The sequence below is a fragment of the Leptopilina heterotoma genome, unplaced genomic scaffold (assembly GCF_015476425.1).
Source record: "Leptopilina heterotoma isolate Lh14 unplaced genomic scaffold, ASM1547642v1 Lhet_396, whole genome shotgun sequence".
Lineage (NCBI taxonomy): Eukaryota > Metazoa > Arthropoda > Insecta > Hymenoptera > Figitidae > Leptopilina > Leptopilina heterotoma.
Window position 1 is genome coordinate 1,026,643 of NW_025111061.1, and position 25,789 is coordinate 1,052,431.

The window sequence follows — 25,789 nt, forward strand, 5'->3', positions numbered from 1 at the left end:
AACATAGTGCTCCAACTTTTTCAAGTCACTGAAATCGCCGGAAACTTGTCACTCGGGTGTTTTTGGGGTCGCTGATTACGAATATGATGTTAGTTTTCCAAGATTAAAAATGGCGGATCCAATATGGCGGACGAGTTTTGTAAAAATTTATTGGATTCACATTAAACTTGTTACTCGGGGGTTTTTGGGGTCACTGATTACGAATATGATGTTATTTTTCCAAGATTCAAAATGGCAGATCCAATATAGCGGACGAGTTTTGTAAAAATGACTTTATATTGCTTGAAACTTGTTACTCGGGGGTTTTTGGGGTCACTGATTACGAATATGATGTTAGATTACCAGAATTCAAAATGACAAATCCAATATGGCTGTCGCAAATTTAAAAACTCTTTGAATTTGTCTGAATCTTGTTAGTAGGTGGTTTTTGGGGTCGCTGATTACGAATCTGATGGCAATTTTTAAAATTTCAAAATGTCGATGACCAGTTTTGCAAGCGATGCTAGTGCAATGCCAATAAGCAGTACTGCAGTAATGACATTTGAGAAAACATATTGGTAAAACTTTTGTTATTTTTGTGATATAGATTAAATATGAGAAAATTAATTCTATTTTTGATGTTATAACTTTCTTGCAGCTATATTAGGATTAAAATAATTTACGAATTGTATTAGCTTTATTTTTATCTACTAAAATTATGTATCTATTTTGTTTCTTGAAGGACTTTAAGCCCTAGGAACTTTAATTTAAATAAATAAATAAATATTGACGCAGTATTGCTTATCTCCAAAACTAGTGATGCGCCGACTTTGGCATAAATTCTTGGCGGAAACAACAGGCGCGGCACCGCCCTAGTTGTGAGCATAGTTAAAAATATTGGGCAACAGTGAATAAATCGACGGTAAACAAACAGAACCAGCTCTTTAGATAGTGAAATAAATATTTGGATTAAAAAATCTGCCTCCGAAATTTAAAAATTTTTAAAATTGTTATCAGATTCGTAATCAGCGACCTCAAAAACCACCTACTGAGAAGATTCAGACAAATTCGAAGAGTTTTTAAATTTGCGACCGCCATATTGGATACGTCATTTTGAATCTTAAAAATCTAACATCATATTCGTAATCAGTGACCCCAAAAACCCCCGAGTAACAAGTTTCAAGTGAATATAATAAATTTTTACAAAACTCGTCCGCCATATTGGATCCGCCATTTTGAATCTTGGAAAACTAACATCATATTCGTAATCAGTGACCCCAAAAACCCCCGAGTAACAAGTTTAATGTGAATCCAATAAATTTTTACAAAACTCGTCCGCCAGCTTTCCACAAACAAAAGTAAAAAATATCAAATTGAAAAAATAAGGTATACTACACATGGTTGTTTCAAATTTCTAAACAACACTTTTGACAATTTCGCTTTCTCGGAGATATTGATACCTGGCCGGTTTGCCCCACTCTCCCCTAATAAAATTCATTTAAACCAGTGATTTTCAAAAAAGTTTCGAAATTCTATTATTTTGAATAAAAAATTCCCCAAGAGAATTCAATTTAATAAAATTTCATAAAAAAAATTCAATTATTTAAAAACCAATTTTAATAAAATTCTTTGCAAAAATTCAATTATTTTGAAATACAATTTTCATACAATGTTTTGAAAGAAATCAATTATTTTAAATAATTTTGATAAAATTTGTTTATAAGAATTTAACTTTTTTAATAAAATTTTTTTTTAAAAATTCAATTATTTTCAAAAATATTAATAAAATTCAATTATTTTTACAAATAATAAAATTTTTTCCAGGAATTTAGTTATTTAAAAAAAAGGTTAATAAAATTCTTTTGCAAGCATTCAATTATTTTTAAAATTAATACAATTTTTCACAGTCATTTAATTATTTAAAAAAAATTTAATAAAATATTATTCTTTAGCAAGAATTCGATTATTTTCATAAATAATAAAAATCATTGCAGAATTTCAATTATTTTTAATGGCATTTTAAATAAATTTCTCAAAAAAATGCAATTAGGGGAGACTGGGGTAAACCCGCTCACTTTTTTTCAGATCGGCTAAAATCTAGGAAATTATTCTCTAAATCCAAGTTAATTTATATCATTTGAAAGCTTATGATTTCTACTAAAAAAATAAAAGAGAGTTTTTGATTTATCTTTTTTAGTTTTACTTAGAGAAACTTTTTAATAAACATATACCAAATTTCAAAATCACAATTTTCCAGGGTAAACCCGCTCACTTTATCTTTTCAAGACGGAACAGTTTTATTTTTTAAATATTAAAGTTCGTCTTATTCCCGTCTTAAGTATGATTTATTATTGATAATTTATGAGTTATATAAACAATTCTATAAACAACAAATTGGTTTAATAAATATTGAACATAGATTTCATGAATTACAACTATGGATTTAAATAGTGTTATATTTTATTAAGAGAAAGTAAAATGTAGTTACAATTTTGGTTTAATAAGTCATAAATAGTGTTATTGTTGAAATATAATACGTGAAATTATTTTATTCTAAAATTAAAACTAAGTGAGCGGCTTTACCCCGACTTCACGTGAGCGACTTTACCCCGAGTGTATTCCTCACATTTTAGAATAAATTTAATTAAATCTTTTTAAAATAAGACAAAACTATATATGTACTTCGAAGAAGGACATCCAATGGCAACAAAAAAAATTTACCAGATAAATTAATACTCAAAAATAATGATCGAAAAACTTAAAAATCCAAAATACGTTTTTTTTCTGACACCTCTAAAAACATTTGATTGTCTCTGATTCTATGTTGAATTCATGAAACTAAACGAAAGTTCGTTAATATAAGTTGAATGTTAAGTACTATTCACAGTACCAATATTTCCATCTTAAGTTGAGTTCATAGCGTCAAATCGCTAGTGAGCGGGTTTAGCCTGTGCGCGGGTTTACCCCAGTCTCCCCTACTCTTAAAAATGTTAGTAAAATTGTTTGTATAATTAAAATTTTTTGAAGATTGTTAAGGGTATTTGAACCATTATGACGTCAAAATTTGAGCAAAGCTTGTGTTTTAAAACTGTGACTTCATAAAGGTTCAAATGCCCTTAAATTTCCAATTAATAATTGTAAATTTTGTAGTATTATAGAATTTAAATAATTTTTATATTTTAAAGAATTTTATTTTTTTTTACTTTTAACAATTATTTTCAAATATAATCGTATTTTTGAAGAATTCTAGCAAAAATTTTGAAAAATAATTGTATTTTAGAAAAGTTTAAAATTGAAGTTATTACCAAGGGTAAGGAAAAAAGTGAATTTTATGAAAATCAGGTGAATTTTGTAAATCGACTAATTCGAGTATTTTAGTCAATAAGTTTAATTTTTCTATAAATACTTTTTTTATTATTATCAATACAACTTATTTTGTTTTATTTTTTATTTATTTTCTGCATTAGGTCGTTACCTAATAAATTTTTGACATTTATGGGAATTAATTATTTAGAATTGAAAACACTTACAATTATTTAAAATAATTAAATCAAAATTGATATCGCCATATTTGCTGGCTAACGATTTCCATTCGATTGAAATAAAAAAAAGAGTATGATTGATACAAATCGAATTTGATGAATATAGGATTTACAAAGCTAGAAATAAAGAAATCACTTCCTAACGCGTCATAAATCTACCGCACCCTTCTTGAGAATGTTTTTCTCACATCCCACTAAAGTAAACTAAAGTGAAGGCGTGAAAATAATTTCAAGAAAAACTTTTCCTTCTTTTTCCCTTAATTTGTTTTCCACGATCATTAATATATATATATATATATATATATATATATATAGAACAAAGCAAATCAATAGTAAACGACAATATAATTTCCGTAAATATTTTCTTTTCTTTCTAAATAGAGAAAAATGCCAGAAATTTTTCCCTTTTTTGACATATTTTAACGAATCTGCTTGCTCAAATTTTATTCGATTGACACTTTCGAAACTGTGTGCGTACCCGTATTTACCCTTTTTTTACAATATAACTGTGTATCCGTTACATTTAACACGGTCTGTTTCCTTCCTTTCCGGAGGATTTTAACTGCGTGTGGTTGTTTACTAAATCACACATCAGTCACTTTGTTATCAAAATAAATCGTGCATTTTTACACATATAAAACAAAATCAAACCATAATAAAGATTTCCGAGTTTTCTTTTACCCTCACAACATAACGCAACATCTATGTATACAAATCCACAGGAAAAAAATATTTTTCTATAAAAGCGAAAAGTAAATTTATTTATTTAACAGAAAGAAATTAATAATAACCGATAAATTTCTAACGAAAATATAATTTTAATGCTCTTCAAGTGGTCGATAAAAAACAAAGAAGCGGATGTTTGTGACGGGTTTTTACTTTAAGTAATAAATATTCAGTGATAATAAATTGTGCGTAAACAATTTATTATTCTTTATTTATTAATTAAAGAAATTCATTTTATTTATGTTAAATAAATAACAACAACAAAATTATTCGTAAATAAACTTGTTATTTATTATGTATATTTATTTATTACATAATAGTACAAATACAGAGCCGTAACTTTGTGTATACTATGTTAACCGAGGTCTAGTTAAGAACTGACCTTTTTGGGCCTTTTCTCCCTAAACGCAGTTGTACAAGGGAAGCTGCGTAGGAGGGATGGTCCAGAGATGTTCAGTAGAGGGGGAAAGTGTAGGAATTTCGTTACACCCCTCGACTTAGACTGACCTTAGCCCTCTAAGGTTTTAATTTAATAATTTGAGGTAGGATTCTAATATTTTCATCTTGGTGCACTGACTCTGAAGGAGCTGTTGCATAGCGTACTATAGGAGTAGTATTTACATTCGTTTTGACGCAGAATATATCTATACATAGTTGTTTTGGTATACAGAGTGTACATAGTTTAAAAATTCCTATTTTGTAAAGTACATAGATTGTTACTAAAGTCAAAGACGAATAGCCTAAATACGTTAAAATGTCGCTACCTGTTTCAACCCAGGTTTTTGTTCTCCTATTGTTCTTTATTCCTTTAATAGATTCTTCCATAGTGTCTATGCTACGCTTCAAAGAGTTAAGATTATCCCTATGTAAAGTTTCTTGTATTAAAGGTAGTTGCGAATCGAGTAAATCTAAGTCGGATTTGTTAATGGTAAATGAAATATTTTTCTTAAATTTAATGTCGAAATTATGTTCTAAAGATGTTCGTAGTTTAAGTATTGATTTTGGTGTTTCTATTATACAATCGGAATTACTGTAAACTAAGCTAGGTTCTTTTAGTGTTATAATTTTATTTTTTTCGTTGCAGATTGTGTTTATCTCTATTTCTTTTTCTGGTATGATCAGATATTGATTCGAATCGTGTAGAGGTATAAATGCAAGTTCGGATATTTTAAAGACGGAAAATTCACAAATTTTGTCTGATATAATTTTTGCTTGGCTTTTTATAATATTGGTTTCACAATTTTGTATTTCGCTTACAAGAAAACTCGGTTGTACTCGTTTACAGATAAATGTGTTTTCTAATTTCTTACAATTTTGTAGTGTTATGAAATCGGTGGGGACGTAGAAACTTTTTTCAGGATTTATAAGTATAACCTCATGGGATGGAATTGGTGCAATAAAGCTTCTTCCATGACGAATAGGAATTGGTATAAGGTGAAGGGTTTGAAGATTTGGTTGTTCTATTTCTGGTACTTTAAGGATGTATATAAGGTTCTTGTTCGTAATGCTAACTGTTATCTCTGAGATGTCAACAATGTGTTGGTAATTTTGAGGAATCAGTCTAATAGGGTATTTAACGTTATTTTCTTCTTCGATTTTCTGTAATTCTTTAATTAGTATGTTAGGTGTAAGGATTTGTGGATGTAAAATTCCGTGTTTTCCGTCATTAACAGCATTTATTATAAGGTTTATGTCTTCACTAATTTCTTCTATGGCTATAGAACATAATGTAATCATATTAACCATTAGAATATTTTGAGCGTTAATATTGGTAGAGTTAATCATTTTATTTAATTGGTTGATTAATTTGCCTGATTCATTATTGAGAATTTGTAAATCGTGAGAGGCGGAATTAAGGAGGGTTTTCATAATCCTAGTTTGATTATTTATAGAACCTGTTATTATTTTTTGATCAGCATACAATTTATCAAATTCCTGATTTATAATTTCCATGTCATTATCGTCCAGTGTGCCAAATAAGGTTTTCGAAATCGTCCCAATAATGTTCAAAATTCCCCTCTTTTCCCGAGCAGCACCCAGTATTTGGTGAAGTGTGAGTTGAAGGTCAGCTACCCTATTTATTCTATTATGGAGAACGTTAATCTGAAATTCTTCTGCACAGTGGTGGCATAAGTGATAGACTTCGGAATAAGTTTTCCTAATGCTTTCGAGCCTAGGATTTATATTGCTGGTGTCTACTCCTATCACTAACTTCCAAGTACGATGATATAGGCTTGTTTTCCCTAGATTTTCGGCAAATATTGGTGTATTGGAAATTGGTTGAAAAATGACGTCTGAATAAACGGTATGGACAACGAAAAACGTTGTGAATAGAAGTCTCAGCATCTTTATAACCTAAAAAATATATAAATAAATTTGTTTAACTTTATTATTTATTTATTTTCTTGGTTTTCAATTATAATTTTGAAAAATAATTAAATCGTTCTAGAGCAATGTGGATTTCAATTTTAATATTTAATAATTATAAAGTTTGAGTCTGTCAGCGTGAATATTCGTCCTCTCATTGTTAAATATAATCTCGTAATTATTGTTAGGCAATATTTTCAGAATGGTTGCAGGACCTTTCCAATCAGGACTTAGCTTATTTTCTTTATTGTTTACTATCATTACTAAATCTCCTATCTCAAAAAGTCTTTGTGGAAGGATTATTTTTGCGTCTTGTATCCTTTTATATTTTTCTTTGGACTGTTGAATCTTATCTCGAGCTTTACCGATATATCTTTCGTGTCTCTCTTGCCAAAGTTTAACTAATTCAGAGTATTTAAGACTAGGGGTAGTGGCTAAAATAGAAGGTATATTAGCATTTCGTCCAAAAGTTAGTTGAAAAGGACTAAACCCCGTTCCTTCATGTTGCATAGTGTTGTAAGCCATACATATAAATTGTAGTGTTCTATCCCATTCCGTGTGAAGATCTGTCATCGCCGTCCTAATTAAATCTTTGATTGTACCATGCGTGCGTTCCAAACTTCCATTACTCTGTGGGTGAAAAGTGGTAGTTTTCACATGTTTAATTTTGAATAAATTCTCAAAATTTTGCATTAACTCGGAAACTAGATTTTGTCCTTGATCCGTCAAAATGTGTTTAGGTGAGCCAAAAGTGTATATGTAGTGATCAAATAGTTTTTCGATAATTGTTTCCGATCGCACGTCTTTTAGCGGAATTAATATTATGTATTTTGTTAACATATCTTGTATGGAAAGAATGTATTCATTGGCTTCGGAAGTAATCGGTAACGGTCCAAAAATATCCATTGCAATTTTATCGTTTGGTTCGACAGGCGTATCTGGTATTATTGCTTCGGATTTTCTTTTAATTCTAGTCAACTTTTGGGTTTGACATGTATGGCACTTTTTTATAAAATCTATTATCTCGACTTCCATATTCTTCCATATTCCTAACTCACGAGCTCTCTGGATAGATTTATTTTCTCCAAAATGGAGAGCCATCACTGAACCATGACTTTCTTCGATTATCTGTCTTCTTTCAACTGCAGATAATTCAGTATTGGGATTGTAACACGTGAGTATTTTCAGTTCAGGATATTTATAACTGATAAAAGATATTAAAATTTTTAACTTTATTTTTTCCGTAGACGTAATAGTTGGATCGTTAAAATGCATTCTCAAAATACTCAATCTCTTTGATAATGTCCAAATTGCAGTGCCGTTTAATATTTTGAGCCAATTTTTTTCATTAAAAGGGGGTAAAATTCTAATGTCAGGATCATCAGTTTGTCGTTTTTGGAATGCTTTCCATAATTTTCCATTAGCATTAGGTTTTTCCACTTCTCTGGTTTCGGTTCTATTCGTGAACCATTTGTAATAGTCTTTGTATAACTGTTGATCTTCTTCTGTTATAGGTGGCACATTAGAATTTTGTGATATGTTATCTGTGTTAGTTTGTGTCTCTCCCCAATCAGAAGACAGCTGATAAGTGTCTATAACTTGCACATCAGTAAATTCATTTGCAACACTCTCTCTATTAGGTGTGTTTTGAATTACAGGTATTGGTGTATTTAATTCTCGTTCTAATTGTGTGTCCGAAATTTCAATATCCGGCAGTTCCGACTCTAAGTCGAATTCGGTTGAGTTCAGTGGTGGTGAGTGGTCATTGCTGTTAACATGATGAACGCGTGAAAGAGCATCAGCTGCTGTGTTTTCTGACCCTTTTTTATATTGAATCTCGTAGTCGTATTCCTCTAGTTTCAGTCTCCATCTCATTAGTCTTGAAGATGCGTCCTTTACATTAAATAACCATTTTAATGCCTGATGATCGGTAAGAATTTTAAATTTTCGACCTAATAAAAATTGCCTGAATCTTTGAACTGCCCATACAATGGCGAGAAGTTCTTTTTCTGTGGTAGTATAATTTAGTTCCGGTGCATTAAGTGTTCTTGAGATATAATAGCAGGGGTGGCCATCCTGAGATAAAATGGCTCCTAAACCAACGTTAGATGCGTCTGTTATTAAAGTGAATTCTTTTTCGAAGTTTGGATATTTCAGTACCGGTGCTTGGCATAGGGACAGTTTTAGAGTATCAAACGCCTTTTGACAGTCAGGGGTCCAAATAAATTGTTTCGATTCTTTTGTGAGTTCAGTAAGAGGTTTAGCAATTGTGGAATAATTTTTTATGAATTTTCTGTAATATCCAGAAAGACCTAGAAATGATTTTAAACTAGTACGGTTATGTGGGACTTTGAATTCAGATACAGCTTTCGTTTTATTGGGGTTAGGTTTGATTCCGTCTTTGGTAACTAAGTGTCCTAAATATTCTAATTCAGGTCTTAAAAATTCACACTTATCAGGTTGTAATTTTAAACCCGTGTGTCTTAATCTTTCGAAAAGAAGTACTAAGTTTTTGTTGTGTTCCTCTATAGATGAACCATACACAACAATATCGTCCAAATATACCATACAAATTTTGTTAATTAGACCATTTAATGCTGTATTGATCATTCTTTGAAATGTTGCGGGGGAATTTTTTAGTCCGAAAGGCATTCTTTCGAACTCAAAGTGTCCATCAGGTGTCGAAAAAGCAGTAAATTTCTTGGAACTTTCTTCCATGGGTACTTGATGAAACCCTGAGCTAAGGTCAAAGGCTGAAAAGAATTTAGCATTTCCTAAGTTATAAATGATATCGTCTATGACCGGTATCGGGTATGAATCTTGATCCGTAATTTCGTTAATTTTCCTAAAATCAATTACGACACGCCATTTCTTTTTTCCCGAAGCATCTGTTTTTTTCGGTACTATCCACACCGGAGAGTTGTACGGCGAGTTTGAATGACGTAAGATTTTAGCATCAAACATTTCTCCTATTTGAGTAGATACTTCTATCTCGTGGCATTTTGGTGGTTGATATGAACGTGTATTGATTATTTTATCCTCTTTAAGTGTGATTTTGTGATGGGCGAGGTGTGTACCAGGTAAAGGATCGCCTGGTAAACGGAATATATCGTGGTAAGAATGTATGATTTTCAAAAGATTTTCCTTAAACCTTGTTTCCACGTGATTAACTCGCGTATTATCGTTAAGTAATTTAATTCTCTTTGCCAATTCATTTACAGAAATGCGTATAGCTCCTGGTTTTGGTACATCCGATGTAATATATCGATATTGAATATCGTTTAAATTGAGATGTTTTGGTGATGACGAATTGTTACTAACGGGTACGGTTACGCTTTGTTCTTGAATTGAGTAGATCGAGTCTGGTATAAATGGGTTGTCAAAAATTCCGACAGTACCTTTCATTTTTGTAACCGGAATACGAATTAATTGGATTCGATTTGGGGGTATTATAATTCCATCTTCAATCAGTTCGTGTTCTTGGTCGTTTAATCTTAAACTTGTATTGGATAATCTATAAAGGTATTGTTGTAGAAATGGGAGCCCTAATATACCGTCCTCTGGTAAAGGAAAACTATCAGGTACTATATAAAAAACATGATTTTTATTTAAGTATTTTATTTCGGCAGTGTATTTGGCAGTTTGTGTGTCATTACCCATTTGAAATTTTTTTTCGCATATTTCTTTAGGGAAAGACTTTGGAAAGTGTGATTCTTTAATTAGATTTATTGAAGATCCTGTATCCACGAGGAGTCGCAAATTTCGTTCGAATCCAATAGGTTGTATGGAGGCTGATTGTAATCTTCCGGATATGCAACTGATTCGATCGACGCGATCTCTATCGTTTCTTCTTTTTCTACTTCTTTGTGGTTTATCTCCTCTTCCGAGACGGTTTCCGTTGTGTAATGAATTCTCTGAGGGGGTCGCTTTTGATTTTGTGTCCCATGAAAATTTGAGTTTTGTTTGTGATAGCACTGATTTTCGGTATGCCCTAATTTTTTGCAAAAATTACACGTCATCATAGAGCGCTGTGATAGCGGTAAATTATGATTAGGTGGCTCGAATTGTTTTTCTTTGTTATGAATCTGTTGATGGGGAAATTGTCTACGGTTTGAATTCTCGCTTCTTGTGTTGTTTGTGTGAGGATGTGATTTCGCAATGGTCAAAACTTTGCTTTTTAATTTTTCGCGATACCACGTTTCTGCTTCTAAGGCTTCTTGTTGAGCATTAACTATTGTGGATGGTTTCAGTGGTCGAACTTGGCTTCCGATTTCGTCACGAAGGTTCATAATGTATCGCTTTATTGCCGCCTGTTCCTCGATTTGAAGGGCAACTCTCCTACTTATTGGACCTGAATGTTTTGACTGAATGGCATATTTCAGTTCATTAAAAACTTGTCTATACTTTTGGTTATAAACTTGGACAGAATCATTATTTTGTCGACAATTTTCTAATTTTGTTCTACATAATTCCACGGATGTTTCGGAATTCAAGTTTATTTTGAGGGCTTCAAATAATTCTTCAAAAGTATTTACAGGACAATGTCGAATAGCGCGTTTTGCATTACCTAAGATTTTTTCAGTTTTTACAAAATCTAACAAAAGACCGGGTTGTGAGCATTTAGAGATAGCACGTTTGACGTTAAGAATAAAATCTTGAACTCCTACATCGTCTTGTCCGTTCAAAATTTCTATGGTTCGAATTATTTCACTTGCTGGAAAAGTTTCAGAGTTAACACGCTGTGACGGGGTCTGTGTACCGTAGCCTCCCGTGGCACCGGGCGCCTGCTGTGAGGGAAACTCATTATTGCCTGTTTCGAGGAATTCTTCTTCCCATGAAAAATTATTTGAGTTTTCGCCTTCCAATTTTTGTCTTGGATCCTTAAAAGAATTTTTATGTTTCCTGTTTGTTTCGTTTATATCGTCGCTTTCTTCGTCTTCTGTGAGTTGGAGCATGTTAGTTTTTAGGGCAAGAGTTTTTATTTCTTCCGCTCTCTTGGAATTTTCGTCATTGAGTATTTTTTGATTTTCCTCAATGAGGGTTAATTTTTTTAAAATTAAATCTAAAGTACTGTTCGTATTGTCTGTCATTGTGTCAGTAATTATAGGATTATTGGATTCTACGGAAGGTAATGTTATATTAGTTTCGGAATTTGTGTGAATTTCTTCAACAAAACCCTTTAAATATCTAAAATATGAATTTAAAGCCAGATTGTTGAATAACAGCAAATTCAAAGTTTTTATATTTTCCGTCTATCTTGTGTGTGTGTGTGTGTCGCGTTCGCGATTGTATAAAAATTTATTTATTTATTAAAAAAAATATTTTTTTTTTATGATTTGTTTATTTAAAATCCTCACTTGTACAATCCGTCTACATGGAGTACATACAAGGTTAATTCGGATTAAGTTTCCGTATTTATTGACGATGATAATACTCTTAAACGCACTTGAGTTTACCAACGATTTCTTTTTATTTTACTTGCCTCTTCTTTCTGCATATGCGTAGGCTACAACTCTGCTGCGGTCTCCTTGGTCGTCTTCTTCTGGGATTTACCGTACTGCTTTACGTTCCCGAGGTCTTATCGTCTCGATCGACGAGCCCTTTTATTAATTAATCTTTGAGATTTCGAGTTTACGTAGTATAGCACCTACTTAATTCAGCCACTAGTTTTACTCAAAATCAAAAAGATTAAAAAGTTGAATGTTTTTTTTTTTTTTTTTTTTTTTTTTTTTTAATGTAAAATTGAGATATATCCGTCACTTTTCACTTGCGTTTGATTTATCAAAGGTTCGTTTCAAGATACGGTTTTTTTGAGTATCACTTTCCGTAAAAAGAATAACTCAACACGTATCCTGGCAGGATCGCCAATTTTGTGACGGGTTTTTACTTTAAGTAATAAATATTCAGTGATAATAAATTGTGCGTAAACAATTTATTATTCTTTATTTATTAATTAAAGAAATTCATTTTATTTATGTTAAATAAATAACAACAACAAAATTATTCGTAAATAAACTTGTTATTTATTATGTATATTTATTTATTACATAATAGTACAAATACAGAGCCGTAACTTTGTGTATACTATGTTAACCGAGGTCTAGTTAAGAACTGACCTTTTTGGGCCTTTTCTCCCTAAACGCAGTTGTACAAGGGAAGCTGCGTAGGAGGGATGGTCCAGAGATGTTCAGTAGAGGGGGAAAGTGTAGGAATTTCGTTACATGTTTCAATTTAGCGATAAAAATATATTGAGGGTCCATATACACTCAACATTCACACGAATGAATAACAAAAATAGTGTAGCATAATTTAGAGATGGTTATTATATATTTTCAGACGAGGAGTGATCTGCTTTGAAGTGTTAGCAGACATGAAATATTAATTCGGAACGTCCTCTTTTGGTTGTATGAAAAAGTATGATGGTAAAATTGCACTTCGCATAGTGAGGACGATGGTGTTTATAATGATTTAAAGTATATATAATAGTGGATCTCGTAATTTAGTCTATATTAGAGACACTTAACTTGTCAAGTGCATAATATTATAAGGAAATTTAATCCAATTGACGTAAACAGAAACATTGTATTGCATTTCTTTTAAGATCGTACTTGAAAAATACCAACGGCAAGAATATAACAACCACTGTTCCATTTTCAACAGAGGCACTTATCGCTTGTAATCGTATTTTCAAGATGTAACGGCTGAAATGCTCGTTAAAAGAACATTAATGTAAAAACGTTCAATTAAGCTTTATACGATCCCTTGTCGCATTAGAAAAAAGTTCTAAAAAGATGACCTGATGGTATATAATATAACAAATATTTATAACATACTCTCATACATAACATTCGATTCGAAACAAGTGACTCTGCACAACTTTATACGAGGCTCAAAATTTCTTAAGTTTGACACTAATTTTTTGCTGGAGAGATTTTTAAATGTCATACCAATAATTTTATAGTATCTTCGTATCAAAATATAAACCTAAAGTTGATTTTGCAAAATTTCAATTTTTTTAAGAGATATTGTTTAAACAATTTTTAAGCATCAAATTATTAAGAAAAAAATTTCTACCGTTTTATTTGATGAATTTTGATAAAATTTGGTATGAGTAATATACACTCAAATCTCGCTATAACGACCTTCTCTATAACGAGCGCTCTCTATAACGAGGGCTCTGTCTCTCGGTATAGCGAGAAAAATTTTCTCCCGATTACCCCCACTATTTATAAACAAATGCACATTCAGTTGGTTTAAATTTGGTTAAAATCAATTTTATTTATATGAAATAAAAATAAAAAGTCACTTCATATTTGAAATTATATCAATGAGTCGAACATCTTCAAAATTTAAGCTTATATAAATTTTCTGTATGTTAAAGTTCAAATTAAACTAGGTTACGTTTGTAATTTTGACATTATTTAATTTGTAAACACTAAAAAAAATGAATGAAGAATCTTAAAAGTGGGGATTTCTCATTTCTCCTCTTGCGCTCGTAATAGAGGGAGACTTGACTCCCGAACTTCTCGTTATAGCGAGATTCGAGTGTATAATAATTATGCTGTGGCTACTGTTTTCACATACCCACACTTACACATACATAAAAATTAAAAACAATTTCATTAATTATTTATCAAATTTAATATCCGTCAGTCATAGGAAAGTATGGGAATCGCATAAGTCTGTCTCACTCCCACTCATGGGACATGACTGACGTGGTAGGTTTTCGTACTGATATATATATATATATATCTGGCGAAAAGGAAAATCCGTCGTTTAGCTTAATGCCTAGGCTTTAAGCTAAACGCGGGCGAATAGGAAAATTTTCATGTAAATGACAATTATTTTTTTAATCGCCTGAATTTGTTAGTCATTTAGCTTAATGCCTAGGCTTTAAGCTAAACGCCCAAGGAGCGCCAGGCGAATAGAAAAATTTGTATCGATTGATCAAGAATAAACAATGAAATGAAATTTCAATTAGTACCTAATATAATAGAAAAAATCCAAATTAAAGACAAAAATATTTTTCACAAAATTGCAATAATTTATTGTAATTAATTGAAGTCAACTGAAAAGGAAAAAAATAACAATTTATTTATTGCAGCAAGTTAAACTTTGGTGGCATCGCGAACTGCAAATTATTTTTAATTTTAAGTAAGAGCACCTATTTGTCTTGGATTGATTTTTAGCCGCCTAACAGTAACATTTTTTAAATCCTTGTCCGCCGCACATAGATTGATGTGATGCAGCTTCTCTTAAAGTCAGAGTGACATCTGTACAAACTTCGTCAATTTTTAGAATTTCAGTACCTGATTGCGATATATCAGTTCGCGAAAACCAACCTTTAATAATGCCATTTTTTGTACCAATTTGGTAAACATCGTTTTTAATGTCTATTACGATGTTTAGCTTAAAGCCTAGGCATTAAGCAAAATGACTAACGAATTCAGGCGATTAAAAAAATAATTGTCATTTACTTGAACATTTTCCTATTCGCCCGCGTTTAGCTTAAAGCCTAGGCATTGAGCTAAACGACGAATTTTCCTTTTCGCCTACGACATATATATATATATGCAACACACACACTTACAAATTAATATATACACATTAGGTTTTATGTTTGTTATTTATAATAAATTAATATTTTTTGTAATTTTTGTATTCTGAACGGAATATTCTAAATTTTTCTAAGTTTCTTACTTTTAACAGTTTTGTACACTTTTTCACTTTTAGGTAAATACCTGAGACCCTTTTTTTATTACCTTGTTGTTCAACACGTTGCAAGTTGAGACTTGCAAACTTTTTGGGCTCTGTACGTAGGTTACTACCTACGTACAGAGCCCAAAAAGTTTGAGTGAGTCACATTTTTACCTCTACAAGTTTTGCGGTATTTTTCACTTGTCACTACAAGTGAAAAATATACTTGCATCGCGAACGCCTTAGATCCAAAAGTCGTGTTGGAAGTGCGCGATCTCATTGTGACAGTTCCTCCAAATAATCCCTATACCACGCTTAATACACAAATAATTAAGCGTTTAAGTGCATCCCAAGAAGAGAAAACGCGAAGAATTTTAGAATCCGAAGAAATTGGCGATAGGAAACTAACTCAATTTTTACGTCACTTACAATCGCTCGCGGACGCAACGGTACCGAAAACAATGATACGAACGCTTTGGATTCGTCGTTTACCAACCTGTGTAGAAATTTGTCGTGGCCTTCCTATAAGCCTACAGCTAGACAATTTTTGTCGTGGAATTTTATTCTCAAATAACTGTCCTGGTCCCGTAAAGTTAATGTACAGTTTTTATACAATTTTCCCTTCATTTCTCTCGATATGGAGACTGCCTACACGGAAAAATGTTTGGGACAGTATCTGTACCTTTTGGTCCATCGGTTATCCTTGTCTAAAAATTTCACTATTCAATTCACTTCACACTTATTATTTCCTATTGTTTTTATATGAAGTGAAGTTAATTGTTGGATAAATTTTTTGAAAGGTATAGCATGTGCACCTTACATTTTTCCGTGTAGTACTTATCGTGATGCTGTCTAGGTTACCGACACAAGGAATTAGAACATGTTCGTCTAGTAGGTGTCACATAATTCGTTATAGTAACTAGCTACCATACCAAATCTTCTACCTTTATTGCGTATGTAATACAGATTCTTTCTGTTTTGAAACGAACTTTTAAGAAATATAAATCCTTGTAAAAATTAAAGTTGCATTTAATGTAAAGGTTTTAGTACTATATTTGGATAATTTATTCTTTAATTTAAAGACAGATTATGGGTTATAAAAATGTTATAAAAATTATATTTCTTCTCATTGAGATCAAGACTTTGAGATAATAGTAAAGAAATTTTAATTGTTTATATGGATTACCTGTTTTTAGATTCGAAAAAGAATCTAAGCTTTCATTAATTTTATTATTTTTGATATTTTCTTACAAACATGACTATTTTTGAACAATATTATAAGTTGGTAGCAGTGGTAGTAGCAGACGACAGTGTTACTGTGCATGCGACAGTTGTCAGCAATAAATCAGCTGATCGCGGTAGCTGTGCGTGTCAGCGTGTGTGGTGCAGAAATTGTTAAAGAAAAGTTTGTTAAACAGTGTCATTTGTAAAAAAATTACTGATAAATCTTCTCATTGAACTCTAGGAATAGTATATTAACAAATTCCAAAGATTGGAAGGGTCATAGAAAGATAAGAAAAAAGTTATTTTTGATACATTAGTTATCCAGATATCAACTTTGAAAATTTAGATGATTAACTAGACAACAAAAACATGTACGTGAAATATAATAATCTAACCGGAATGAAAAATTGTGATATGTAAGAAATAGTTTTGTAATTTATTTGTAATAATAAAGATTTTTTAAATATACATAATATGTATGTTTATTATTATTAACGTAAATAAATATTCAACGTTTATAGGAACGGTATATTTTAATATCGTGAATTTGTCCAGAAACGTTCAATTTTAAAAGAAAGAGACTAGACAGCCATCCTGTATATATTCTAGATGTTTTTAGCGTCACATTCCTAGTTCGCTTCTGCTCAGATTTTCCTTCAAGTTCATAGACAGAATCTAGCGCAACTAGTCAGTTTCTCATATACTTCCACGATAACATTCTACACGGGAAATAGCGTTCAAACCATTTTGTGTCTTTGGATATATATTTTATTGTTAAGATACTTAAATAGTTGATTTAATAATTTTTTTCAACAAATATTGAAATTGTAGGTTAAATTTTTCACTTAATTGTTTAAATAATCTATATTACAAAATGAAATTCTTAATTTCGGCTCAATCGCGATCTGGGGAATTTATCGCTGAAGATTTAGAAAAAAATAAAGTCAAATTTCATCAAAAATTGTAGTCTGTAGGTGATTATGAACACTAAATTGTAATTCTGAACCACTGTGCTACGGCATCACTAACATCACGCTTGATTTAGGACTGCGACGAGACTTCCCGTGGAGATTCATAGTCGCGGACGTGACTAAGCCGATAATAGGCGTTGATTTTTAAGCATACTACGACTTGTTGGTAGATGTTAAAAATCGCAAATTAATTGACTCTCTAACAAAACTCGCGGCGGTAGGAAAATCCGTAAATGAAGAAACGTCAAGTATTAAAATCGTTTCAGGCTCTACGTCATATCACGAGCTTTTAGCTGCGTTTCCGGAAATTACAAGACCGGATGGAAGAGCTACAATTAATTGTAGCTCTTCCATCCGGTCTTGTACGGTCTTGTACCGTGTTTGAACACGGTACCGTTCATCATATTAAAACGAAAGATGGACCGCCCGTAGTGCACAAACCTCGACACTTAGCCCCGGATCGCCAACGAGCCGCAAAGGAAAGAATTTGACAATTATTTAAAGCTCGGTATTGCAAGACCATCGACACATACAAGATTTCGCACACAATCTTGCAGGAAAAACAATATTTTCGGTAATTGATTTGATGAAAGCGTTTCATCAAATTCCAGTCGCTGAGGAAGATATTTGCAAAACTGCTATAATAACTCCGTTCGGTCTGTTCGAATTTCCGTATATGACACTCGGTTTGCGGAATGCTGCACAAACTTTTCAACGTTTTATCGACGAAGTACTTCGTGGATTGGTGGCGTCATCATCAGAAGAAAAGCACAAAGAACATTTAAAAATACTTTTCGCGCGTTTACGTTTTTGGGATATCTTGTGAGTGACAGTGGTACTCAACCGTTACCGGGAAAAGTCGAAGCAATTCAATCATATCCTCAACCGGAAACTGTTTAACAACTTCGTAAATACTTAGGTATGTTGAATTTCTACAGGAGATTCATACCTAAGGCGGCAAAAATTCAAGCACCCTTAAACGAATTGCTGCTCGGTAATGTAAAAGGAAAAATGCCAGTAAAATGGAATTTGATCGCAGAGGAAGCATTTAAAAAAAGCGAATGCAGCCTTGCTCAAGCTGCACTGCTCGCTCATCCGCAAGATGATGTTCCTCTCGCAATTTTTTGTGACGCCTCGGATTTCGCTGTCGGTGCAGCATTGGAACAACGAATCGGCAATGACTGGATTCCCCTTAAGTTCTTTTCAAAGAAATTAAGCAGCGCCGAACGAAACAACTCAACGTGTGGTCGAGAACTCTTGGCCATATATGCAGCATTAAGATACTTTCGACATATGGTAGAAGGAAGGATGTTTACCATTTTCACCGATCACAAACCAATCACTTTTGCATTCAAGAAAAAGGACAAACAGTGTACTCCTCGACAGTTTCGATATCTTGATTTTATCGGACAGTTTTCCACTGATATTCAACATATCAGCGGTGAGGAAAATCTTGTTGCTGATGCCCTTTCCCGAATTGAAGAGATTAAGCCTGCCTTATACCTGAAGATGCTCGAGACCGCCCAGAAGGATGATCAACAACTGAAGAAGATGGTAGATTCATATCGTAGATTATTTTCCTTGGGACACGTTCTACGTGTCTTTAACGAAAATCAAATTAAAAAATCATTATATTTCACTGGTGAATTCACTCACTATATGTGAGTGAATATAAAGTTAAATAAGTGAATTATTAGTGAATACTTCGTGAACTGGTAAATAGTGATTTAGTAAATAGTAAGTATAATAGGATAAAAACAAAGCTGGAAATTGTTTAAATTGGATAAAAGTTTAAATTGGAAATTGGTTATATTGGATAAAAAAGCTGGAAATTGGTTAAATTGGATAAAAGGCAAAATTGGAAATTGGTTATATTGGATAAAAACAAAGCTGGAAATTGGTTAAATTTGATAAAAGGAAAAACTAGAAATTGGTTATATTGGATAAAAACAAAGGTGGAAATTGGTTAAATTGGGTAAAAGGAAAAATTGGTTATATTTTATAAAAACAAAATTGGAAATTGGTTAAATTGGATGAAAGACAAAATTGGACATTGATTATATTGGATAGAAGGAAAAATTTGAAAGTTTTGAATAAGAAGAGAATTGTAAATTTGTTGTTATTTTCTATAAGAGGCAAAGTTTGGTAAAATTGGATAAAAGGAAATTATAAAATTTATAATTAAATGTATAAAACTTGATGTTAAAATTCTAATATAATATTACTATTTTTAAAATTTTAATTCATTAATATAAGTAAATTTTATAAAATAAAAGAACAATGTCTAACAAAGGAGAAACTGTTAATTTGACTACTCATGATTTAAGTATTGTTGTCACTGTAGGAGCAATGCTAAATAATGATCATATGCCCTGCCGGAAGAATAGACTAAAAAACTACTGAAATTGTACTGGCCTCAGTACTATTTCAGTCTGCCTTTTTAATGTTTCGGTAGACATTTTTAAAGTTTTTTAACAATAGTTTCAAATGTAGGTTATGTCAACAAACCATTATTAACAGTCTAGAAGTAGAAATGAAAATGGTTACCAAAATTTTCAATGGAATTCCCGTTAAATTTTAAAATTATATTGCAACCCCTGCTTTACCAATAGACCCGAAAGCCTATTGTTGTATGGGTTTATAATTTTATGACTTAAAAAGTACAATTTAAATAATACAATTTTTAAAACAAAAAAATTTTAATCTATGATATTTTGTGATTACAAATATCTAAAATTCATTATAAAAAATTTGTATTTAAAAAAGTTATGAACTATCTCGCAAACTCTAATTGTTACGTAAAAACGGATATTATTTTTGAATTTTGATGCACATGAACATTTAGCATATATAATAATTATTTGTAAAGAATCTGAGTTCATGAAAAACAAATATAATGTTGAAGTATAAATAAAAATTATTCTTACATTAACAAAGAAATAATCGTCCTTCAACTTAATGAAGGTTAGGCCATAAACACCACCTATAGCGACCCTTTTGCAGGTAATTTTTCCCAGTACAATTTCAGTGCTAAAACGCAGAAAATTTTCACTAAAATAGACTGAGCTCTCAGTACTAATTCCCCAGTACAATTTCAGTCTATTTTTCCGGCAGGGTGTATGAATTTTAAAAGCTATTGGGAAGATGATCAAATATTTTTTATAATATGCAAAATACTTTGTGTTTACAAACACTTCATTTGATAGTTCCAATCAAGAAAAATAAGCAGCACATTCAAATACTTTTTAGTGGATCTTATAAATCTGGTCATTGGATTTGTACTTATAATGATGGAATAAGCCTTTACATTTTTGATAGTCCTAATAAAAAATGTTTAAATCATTATCAAAGATATTATTTAATTATATTATATCCTTTTGAACCACCAGTAGTTATCACAACTGTTGATCAACAACCAGAATACAGTCTTTCTTGTGGAGTATATGCAATAGCATTCAAACGTTGTTTTTTAATATTATGCCCCACTCTGTCAATTACTATTATTGTTATATGAGAAATCATTTAATGTTAATGTTCGAAAACAATAGATTATGTAAATTTCCCTCTGTTCAACTTTCTACTAGTAGATCTTGTATAGTTGTGTATGGCTGGAATTGCCTTTTAAATGAAAAAGATATTCAACTTCAGTATGGAGAATCAAACTTTTCTAAAAACTCTATTATTTCTTTCTCGAGAATAATAAATGATATAAATGAAGGAAATATTGAATCAACAATACTTAAACAAAGTAGGCCTAAAATTCAAAAAAGTTATCGTGAGAGGCAAAAATTAAAACGCAAAATTGATAATGCAAATTATTCAGAGGAAGCACACACTTCCATTTCTTTCCCGAGAATAATAAATAAAATAAATGAAGGGAATATTTCATCAACAACAGTTAAACAAAGTAGGGATGAAATTCAAAAAATTTATCGTGAGAGGCAAAAATTAAAACGTAAAATTGATAATGAAAATTATTCAGAGGAAGCATATGGGCAATTCCACGGGAAATTTTTCTACGACATTTTAGAATCGGTTAAACATATTTTTTTCTCGTTCTTAATAGAAAAATATTAAATACGTATTTTTTAATTTTTTCATATTTGCCAAAATTTTCGAGTTATGAATTTTCGAAATTTTGGATTTTTAAAAGTAGACCTATTTTCAATAGCTTATAACTTTGAAAGTATTGAGTTTGGAAAAAAGTTGTCAAAGGAAGAAAGTTTTGGTTTTTCTTCAACTTTTAAAAGATTTAAAAAAAAAATTTTTTAATTTTTAATAAAAAAAAAATTTTTTTTATAAACAAATTAATTTTTTTTAAATTTGGGCGCGATTTTTTTTTATTTTTTTTTTTATTTATTTATACCTACTAATATACAGAAAAATTTCCAAAAAGATTCGAGATGGGCCGACTCGTAGTTTTCGTTCCATAAATTTTTTATAGAACGAAAACTGTGAATTATAAGTCTAATAGCTTGTAACTTTGAAAGTTTTGAGTTTAGAAAAAACTTGTCAGAGAAAGAAAATCTTGGTTTTTCTTTAACTTTTAAGCAATTTAAAAAAAAAAATTTTTTTTTTAATTTTTAAGAAAATATTTTTTTTTTATAAACAAATTAATTAAAAAATTTATAGAACGAAAACTATGAGTCGGCCCATCTCGAATCTTTTTGGAAATTTTTCTGTATATTAGTAGGTATAAATAAATAAAAAAAAATAAAAAAAAATCGCGTCCAAATTTAAAAAAAATTAATTTGTTTATAAAAAAAAAATTTTTTTTTTATTAAAAATTGAAAAAAAATTTTTTTTTTTAAATCTTTTAAAAGTTGAAGAATAACCAAAACTTTCTTCCTTTGACAACTTTTTTCCAAACTCAATACTTTCAAAGTTGTAAGCTATTGAAAATAGGTCTACTTTTAAAAATCCAAAATTTCGAAAATTCATAACTCGAAAATTTTGGCAAATATGGAAAAATAAAAAAATACGTATTTAATATTTTTCTATCAAGAACGATAAAAAAATATATTTAACCGATTCTAAAATGTCGTAGAAAAATTTCCCGTGGAATTGCCCATATACATCCATTTCTTTCCCGAAAATAATAAATGAAATAAATAAAGGAAATATTGAATCAAAAACACTTAAAGAAAGTTGGGCTGAAATTCAAAAAAATTATCGTGAGAGGCAAAAATTAAAACGTACAATTGATAACGTAAATTATTTAGGTAAAAAACACACTTCAACTAAGAAAAAACTTCAAGTCGAATCCAAAATAGAATATGCTGAGAACCTTAAATTAAAAAATAAAAATAGTGTTACAAGTTCTTTGTCAAAAACAAAGAATACTTGATGTCAAAGAAATTATTGTAAAGGAGTATTAAAGCATCAAATTCAAAATGAGTTGAATGTTGAAAATTATCTAGGTCCAATGAATTATTACTGCAGGCATTGTCAAGCCAAACACTTTAAAGATGAAAAAGTTGCTGGTAAAAAAGTTAGTTTTAATGACTGCTGTAGTCATGGAGGTGTTGTGTTAACTTCAATACAATATCCAGATGAATTAAGGCTTTTGTTAGAAGGGTTTCATCAAAAATCAGGTCATTTTAAAAAGAATATAAGGCTGTATAATAATTATTTTTCTTTTGCATCTTTAAATGCTAATGTAATTAATTTTAATGAAAGAAGAAGAGGACCATTCTGTTACAAAATTCAAGGTAAAATTTACTATCAAATTAATAATGCTTTATATCCGGATAAAGGTGAGGATCCATGTTTTGGTCAATTATTTATTTATGACAGTGAGGAATCAATCAGATACAGATTAAAAAGTAACGAAAATTTGGATGAAGACGTTTTAAAATCTATAGAAAATATTATGAGAAATTCTAATGTATACAAAAAATCTCACATGATGATGTCAGAGGTAATTCAAATAGAAGCTGAATTAGCAAGACAAAAAAATGAAGAAATTCCTGAGTTACAATTATTGTTCACGTTGAAAAAAGGCTTTGATAAAAATAGATACAATTTTCAAAGTTTTAATGAAGTTGCTGCAATTTTTAATACAAACTCTGAAGGAGAAACACCAGAATCTTATGTAACGGTTCATAATAAATTTACAAATTAATTGAAATTGGTTAGTAATTTAGATCCGAATGTTGAATTATGGATTTATCCCATATTTTATCCACTTGGAAATAAGGGTTATAATATTAATATGATTCTTAGTGATAGTGATTACAGAAGTAGAAATCATACTATTTCTAGGTCTGCCTACATTTAATACAAAATTTCTGTAAGAGATAAAGAATTTAATCAATTGTTATATAGAAGTAGATTGTTTCAACACTGGGTAGTTGACAATTATGTAAAAATAGAAAAAGATAGATTAAGATCTTGTGCAAATAATCAAGCTCCATTGAGAAGTGAAACATATAAAGGACTGATGGATTATTTACACAATCATGAGTTGGAAAATGATGTACACGTGAGAAAAACGCTTTTTCATAATGCGGTGCTAAAAAGGACATTTTTTTGCACCTTGTTATGAAAAATATCGTTCGTGACTAGTGCTCGTTCAAAAAGCAGCTGCTCGCACTCGTTACGAAATATACTAATATTGCCTTCTACTTTTATAGGATCACCTCGCAATATGATGCAACAATATCAGGATTCGATAGCTATTGTTGCTCGTCATGGTAGACCAGATTTATTTATCACAATGACGTGTAATCTAAATTGGAAAGAGATACAGGAAAATTTATTCCCCTATCAAACTGCTGCTGATAGACCTGATATAGTCAATAGGGTTTTCGCATTAAAAGTAAAACATCTACTTAAACTTATTGTTGATAATAAATTATTTGGAGAAGTCAAATCTTATGTTTATGTTATTGAATTTCAAAAGCGAGGATTGCCACACATTCATTTGTTAGTTATATTGCAAGAAAATTCTAAAATATTAACAGTTGAAAGTGTTGATCGTTATATTTCTGCAGAAATTCCTGATGAAAATATCAATCCTATTTTACATAAAATAATAATGCAAAATAATATTCACGGTGTAGATTGGTGTTTAATTGATAAGAAATGTTCAAAAAAATTTCCAAAAAGTTACCAAGAAGAATAATTGAACAATTGAAGAACAATTGAAGAAAATTGCTATGTTCATTGTCGTCGAAGAAATAATAATAAAGCGTATAAACGACTAAATGGATTTATTGTTGATAATTCTAATGTTGTTCCGTATTGCCCTAAACTTTCAGAAATACTTAATTGCCATATTAATGTTGAAATAGTTTCGAGTTTCAAGTCTGTTAAATATTTATATAAATATATTATCAAAGGGCATGATGCGTTAATAGCTTACTCATACATTTGATAAATGAACAGAATGTTATTATTCGAGAAGAAAAAGATAGTAACGGCATTTCTTTATTTCTTTATCTTTCGATTTAAATAAAACTAAAATACTTCTGGATTATTTTAAACTTAACCAACGAGATAGTAATGCTCAAAAGTATTATTATTCAGAAATGCTAGAGCATTAAACATGGGTAACAAAATCTCTTGAATGGAAACCAAGAATTCGTAAAGAAAAAGTATTGGGAAGAATGTATTCAGTTAATCCACATCAATTGGAGTTGTTTCACCTTAGATTATTGTTGCTTACAGTAAATGAAGCAACTTCTTTTGAAAGTTTGAGAACTGTTAATGGAGTTGTTTATGAATCTTTTACAACTGCTTGTTTGGCATTAGGACTTGTAGAAGATGATAGTGAGTGGATTAAGACAATGGAAGAAGCTGCATTATGGATGATTCCTCATTCACTTCGCCAATTATTTACAAGAATTTTAATTCATTGTCATCCTGTACATCCGGATAAACTATGGGAACAATTTAAGGGTCAAATGTCAGAAGATTATTAAAAAATTAACGACATTGAAGCTAAACAAAGCGCTTATAGAAATTTTAAAACAATGTTATTCAACGAAGGATATAATTTAACTGACTTTCAGGGGTTATTAGATATACAAAATGAAATTTTTACTGAACAAGTTAATGATATAAATATTGCAGAACATATTAACATAGGAGAACAGAATTATGATAAATTAAATGTAAAACAAAAACTTGTAGTTGATTATGTACTTGATGCCCTAAAGGATTCTTCTTTTGATGGTTCTAAGTGCTTATATGTTGATGGTTTTGGAGAATCTGGAAAAACATTTTTATACATTACGCTATGGCATTTGTTAAGAAGTTAAGGAATGAATGTTTGCAATA

The 25,789-nt window shown here is 30.7% G+C and overlaps 1 protein-coding gene across 1 annotated transcript; it reads right to left on the bottom strand.

The window, feature by feature from the left end:
* Positions 1 to 6,722: 6,722 nt before the first annotated feature.
* On the bottom strand, positions 6,723 to 10,019 carry LOC122506110. Its single transcript, XM_043618105.1, has one exon. It carries the CDS (start codon positions 10,017 to 10,019, stop codon positions 6,723 to 6,725), a length of 3,297 nt encoding a protein of 1,098 aa, XP_043474040.1.
* Positions 10,020 to 25,789: the final 15,770 nt, after the last annotated feature.